General features: G+C 31.8%; 1 protein-coding gene across 4 annotated transcripts in view; it reads right to left on the bottom strand.

The window, feature by feature from the left end:
- Nucleotides 1–6,344, bottom strand: part of LOC117122811 (arylsulfatase G-like) — a 21,441-nt gene that overhangs the window by 2,102 nt on the left and 12,995 nt on the right. The window contains exons 9-11 of one of the 4 annotated variants that reach the window (XM_033268566.1): nucleotides 6,042–6,138; nucleotides 3,135–3,310; nucleotides 242–369 (exon numbers count right to left, since the gene is read on the bottom strand). In XM_033268566.1, coding sequence (XP_033124457.1) covers nucleotides 3,216–3,310; nucleotides 6,042–6,138 — 192 coding nt within the window. In that variant the 3' untranslated portion in view covers nucleotides 242–369; nucleotides 3,135–3,215. Of the gene's footprint in view, nucleotides 370–3,134; nucleotides 3,311–6,041; nucleotides 6,139–6,344 lie in introns of all 4 variants that reach the window. The other 3 variants (XM_033268564.1, XM_033268568.1, XM_033268565.1) reach the window with 3 other exon arrangements.

Genomic DNA, 6,344 nt, shown 5'->3' with positions numbered 1-6,344 from the left:
TAAGTAGTACTTCTATTTCAGTACCTAGTTGTAGAGGGCGCACTTCTATTTCCATTATGAGATTGCAGATGGTGAACATGAATCATTGATAATATGATTATAATGTACATCGGCAAACAACATGATTAGGATTACAACAAGGTTCAGCATCCGGCGACTGTGAGTAGTCCGCAACCGTTGTATTGTCTTGAAATATACTCCGATCCATGCGCATACGTGCTAGTTTAATATGAGTGTATGCATCCTGATATTCGTTTGACTGTGTGTCCAGAGGGTGTTCTTCACCTGGGTCTGTCAGCAGGTTAAATATCAGAGGAGGGTTATGTCTTTGGATATCACCCTTGACTCCCCCGCAACCCTTAACACCACCTGAAAAACAAAGTTGGATTGTAAGAATAATTCTAATGCTGTCAATATACAACCATTTTTTTCAAAATTAATATTTTTACATATAATTTCTAGAATAAAAAGTATAGCCGCGTTAGTCTGTACAGTATAGAAAGTATAAAGTAAAAAACAGGAGACTGATGTGGACGAAAGCTAGAGAATAAATTATATATTGTTAGTCTCAAAAGTGCTGCTGTTTTTTACTTTATACTTTATATAGTTTCTATATAGCCATGTGAACATATAAACAAATAGGTAATAGATAAAAACAGTGCTCAAACATTAGAAGAAATGTTTGTATTGAGGATAGCTATCAAATGAAATAGTTCCTTTTCATATAAAAAAATGCTTCAATTCAAAGATAACTGAAAAGAAAATTCAAGCTGCCACAAGCACACTATTTAGTCCTTATATTTGAGATGGAATTCATCAAGATATATCTATATGACATTTTGTTGCATCAATGATACCTTGATATGAATTGGAACATGATACTCAATATGACTTTGTAAGTTTATATCATTCATTGATCATTAACGTAAAAAAAAATCGGCGATTTGCTTACCGTATTAAGTAGCACTTATAAAATTCATGTCAAAATTATTATGATACATGTTCATCTATTTACTACTAATGAATTCTTAATCCAATTGGGATTAATGGGACGGGTCACAGTATTTTCTTTTATTACAAAATAGCAAAAGGATTCTAGTTCTAATCAAAACAGGATTCAAAATGTTTTCAAATTTATATAAATTAAAAATAACATTTTCTAGTTCTTTCTTCACTGGATGAAACTAAATTAAAGGGATAGTCACAAATTAAAAGAGTAATTTCAATTTTTAAAATGGTTTAAAGAGACTACTGGCAAATATCACAGAATGAGTCAGTTGTTGGAAAGTATTATACTGTACTGATCTGAAACTGTGTGTGTTAAAATTATGAAAAATGCTTAAAAAATTAAATCAGAAAATTCCTAAAGCTGTCTAGACTATCAAATTTTATGTGACAAATTAATGTGATATGCTTATATTTGGGTGTGATATGCCTATATTTGGGTGTGATATGCCCATATTTGGGCAAAATATGACATGGCTTACTTGGGCACATCACACAAATTTGTCACAGAAAAAAATGATAGTAGGACAGAGCATAATAGGGATAAATTAATGTTTAATATAAAATGCAGACAAATATACTGTGGATGCTAATGCAGGGACAAATCTATTTGTCCCTGTGTGTTAATCAAGCATTATATCCGTAATTATTGCAATAGCTACTCAGACGAAAACCAACTCAGACAACTAAATTCAACACGGCCGAACCCATCTTTATGTGGTTTCTCATTATCTAACTTATGTATATATAAATTTTGAAACTTCCCTCTCTAGTATACATTTTCGATCAGATCAAAGTAAATGCAGTTTAAATTTATATAGTGCTTTACACCCAAGCCTTCAAGCACTTAGCATGTGGACTAGCTCGTGTAATAACTTGCTTCTCTCCTAAGGGTCTCTCCGTGTCTGAGCTACCAGCAACTTCTTATTTGTCCACAACACCAGTACACTGGGGTAACCCCCTACTTGTTGTGAAAGCTGTACTGGGTTCTTTAAAATGCACATGAGCCAAATTGTGTACACTGGGCCTAAAGTTTATAGTCCTTATCCGAGAAAACTTGTTCTACCACCAGAACCACAGGTGAGCGTGCTGTTCGAAAACCAGCACGATATTATGGCCGTACGTTGCAGCACCCCTGCCTTAACTTTTGGCCATTCTAATCATTCATAATGCTTATATAATGCTTGTAATTAACATTATAATTAAACAACTGTTCTTTTTTCAGATGTAACATTAAAATGAGACGGACCTTCCTTTGATTAAACATTAATGAACATTTTTGACCATTTAAATCGATTTGCAGCAAAGTTTAATATTTGGAATTTTGGAAACCAATATCACTAGCATACGTCCAAAAGCAAAGTTCAGTTGTCATGCCACATTTTGACAAATTCTTTCTTGCTTTAAAAAGGCTTACTTGGTGCCTACACCGTTAATTAATTCAGGTATTTGATGTATCCGCTCGTTAATTTTATGTAAAATAAACCTCTTAAAGGCTTTATGAAGAAGATTTGTTTTTTAGTTGGAAGAAAAAAAACAACCTGTGTTACACGATTCGAACCCAAGACCATAGGATTGAAAGAAAAGCACCTTTAACCACCAAGCTCTAGCTCCATTTAATTTACATCCTTTATATAATCTCATATGATGAATTTCTTCGTTTTTCATTTCCATTATCATTTACATATATCTACGTTAATCAAAATAACTGTGAACTTTTGACTTCTTCAGCAAGGACAAGTACCGAGACCTTGTAGATGTATCTTATTATAAAGACATTTAATTCCCAGACGTAAGGTCGAGAAAATCCTAGTAATTATTTTTTGCAATATTCTTGATGTAGCACTCAGCTGACTCAACTTTTAAAGCTTTTACCGCCAATGGGGTTGTGAAATTTAATAAACCAATAAAGAAGCTTTTTATATATTAAAGCGGTGCTTTCATGACAAGACATCTCCTTTGATTGGCTCAATTATTAAAATGTTATGTTTTCATGTCCAGCAACATGTATGCTTGCAATTAGAGGATGGAAATTTGTGACCAAGTCTTCAAAACACAGAAATTTGAGTTAGTATGAAATAACTGGTTTTCAATTGAAAATTAGAATGATAAAAGAAAAGGTTTCTTACTTTTATATAATAGTAAGTAAATGTTTTAGTTGATTTTTGAAACATTGTTTAATGATAGAGTGTAGTTGCATAACTTAGTGGTTAAGATGTTTGCCTTCTAATCTGAGGGTCCTGGGTTGAATTCTTGTGACAGCAGGAATTTTGCTCATGACTACAAACAACTCCAATCCTTAAGCCTAATAAAGAGAAAGAAATAATATCAGCCGACCTTCTAGGATATGCTTGAAGGGTCACCCTCTATAGATATGGAAAAAAAAAAAATCAAGTTTTGATTATGAAGATATAAAATTAATGATGACAATCATCTATGATTTTTTCTTCATTAATATTTTGTACCACCTGCCTTAATAAAACCCATGGAGGTATATTTTATACCTCCATGATAAAACTGATAGTAATTTTAAAATGTATGTATCAAGTTTTAGGAAAACACTGCCCTCAATAATTTACAAAAAATTCTCTATGCATTTTAATATCCATTATGATACCTTTTTGCAAGCACTGCATTTAATTCACTGAATATCACTCTAAATGATGGGCCGACGCGCACTATGCGCTTTACTGTGAACTGTGATTCAAGCGCGTAATTAATTTGGAACAGTTCATTTATAATTTAAGGTGTTTTCACACACTACAAATTAAACAACTACAGTGAAAACTTTATAAGGTATTTCATTTACATTTCAACACAAATATATACATTTTTTTTAATCAAATTTTAATACCACAACAAGCCTAGCAATCACTGTACTTTCTCCTTAACACTCACACATGCAGTAACCTAACACATTAGAAAATGGGAATTGTAAAGCTTACGCTGCCGGTGATGCGCAAACCGCTCAGAAAACTATGTTGTTTTTTCAAAAACTGACATTTATAAACTGCTCGTACCAAAAAACTATAAATATTTACTGCTTCAAACTTACATCATAAGAATCTCTATCTTTATCTCTAGCTTATGATCACAAACTTAGTGTTTAAAAATATGGACAATATAGTCAATTTGCCTGGTATTCAAGAGCGCTGAATCCATGTGAACATCAGATGGTTATATGCTTGTAATGCATAAGCGTCTCGGGAAAAGTTTTCAATGGACTTCATAAATCTGATTGGTCCGATGAAACTACTGAGCCAATCAAATTCATGTTTAAATATGATTTAGAAGACAAATGAGGCTTTCAAATAGACTTTTTGAGTTTGAACTTTTACATTGGAAAAGTATCCCATAATTATTTATAAATTGGAATTACAGATGGGGTCCTGGGGGTACTTCAGTAACTATCAATCAAAGTCATGACTCATGCATGACTCCTGTAGATTGATTGATTGCAGTTTTTTTTGTTTTTTTTATGATGAAATTGTATATATATTTTTAGAGACTTAATTGTTTAATTTCTCTTGAATTTTTAATATGTAATACGTCTTTGTAATTTTTAAGGTTTTAATGTAAATTTTAATGTTTAATATTGCTCTAATTTAATAATGATTCGTAAATTTTTAATGGCCAATATTTGTAATAATTTTTCAGTCTCTCAATTCAGCTTATGCTGCAATAGACTGTTTTTTATGTGCCATTCTTTTTTGCAATAAATATACCTAAATATATAAATATATATAGATACTAATGCATACTCAATAATCAAAGGAACTACAATTTAAGGCTATATACTGTATTTATTAAGAAAGCTTTCAAAATCACAGTGGCTTCTTCAAGCTTATATGTCATAATAATACAGTATTCTACCTGAAGGTATTAAGGTACAATAGATGAAAGAAAACGCTATTGTCATAAATAAAACATGAAAAATATAATCAAGTTACACTTATCAATAAATCAATCACAACATGTTTTATTTGATTTGATGATGACTTGACTTTATTCAGTATAAAACAATAGGACAGTGATATATATTCGCTATTGGCAATCCCTGGCACGTGTTGTGTGCCCAAAGAAAGAATAATAATAATAATAATTAGATACAATAAAATGCAACAATAACAATTTCTAATATATGAAAAACGTCCTATCTTGTAAGTCACAAAATTGCAAAAGATAAAAATTGATGCCGTTTATATACTAGGATAGTCTCTATATATTGACCAGGCATTGTACTTTCCATTGGATACAAAGTGATAATCCCGAAAAAAGAAATCATGTGAATGCTTTTATTAAAAATATTAATTACAACATTAAATTGTGTTCTACTGAGCCTTGATTTCACAGGTGGATATGCAGATACCCACCGGTAACTACAATGTAAAAGTAGCTTATGTGAAAACAGCTTGTTTCCAATTGAGCCCTTAATTAGTCAGGAATCGCACACCTTCCATAAACATGTTAAGCTTATATTTAAGCTGTTTTAAGGTCCTATACCTTAGCAACAGTATCCAAAGTATGGTATTTAGCACCAATTTAGTTCCATTACATTGGTTTCACAATGGGTGTGAATAAATGATAGTCACAATGAAATGTGTCCCAAGCTCACAAAAGGGCTGTAAACTCGTCCTCAGGCCAAAATGAGGTTTTGTGTTATAAAGGCATAGAACATATCATTTACTTTAAAATGGCAGTTAAAATGAACCTGTTTGAATAATTGTCATCTTATCAACTTTCTTAAATCAAGTTTTGAGAAAAATGCTTTTATTTTCGGCAGGTTTTTATTCATTTTTCACTAGCTCCCATCCGAAAATGGCTAAATTTTACCTCTTACAGTTGGTATTTTAAACTCAAACTTCAGGAATAGTAAGATTAAAAGTTATACTTTATTTATTGCACAAAAACCCAATTTCACACAAAATTCATGTTCTATGGCCTATTCTGGCTACTGGGACTCGTTTCTCAATACAGTACGGTGCGAGTTTACAGCCCTTTTGTGAGCTTAGGTCACAAATTTGTAATACACATACCTGATCTGTAAATGGCCTTGTACTGGTTGTAGCGTATTGCATCAAATTCGCCGTTATTTTCCCTGTCTGCTGGCTTGCTGTTTGGATGGAAAAGTACCTGAGAACAAATAAATCATCAAATTATATTAAAAATTGCATTAAATTCTCAAAAATTAATTATTTAAAAACATTAAAAATTGTTTAAAAATGAGTTTTACATATCTAATCTACCAATCACAAAAGGCAACTATGCAATATTCTATAAATTAAGTCAGCCAGTGCAACTGCATTGTGGTCCGATGCAATTCTACAAGACTGCAACAC

This window comes from Anneissia japonica, unplaced genomic scaffold (assembly GCF_011630105.1).
Source record: "Anneissia japonica isolate Jap-2015-1 unplaced genomic scaffold, ASM1163010v1 scaffold288162_len571657_cov150, whole genome shotgun sequence".
Taxonomy (NCBI): Eukaryota; Metazoa; Echinodermata; class Crinoidea; order Comatulida; family Comatulidae; genus Anneissia; species Anneissia japonica.
The sequence above is the reverse complement of the archived record's forward strand: the minus strand, read 5'-3'. Positions and strand labels throughout refer to the sequence as shown.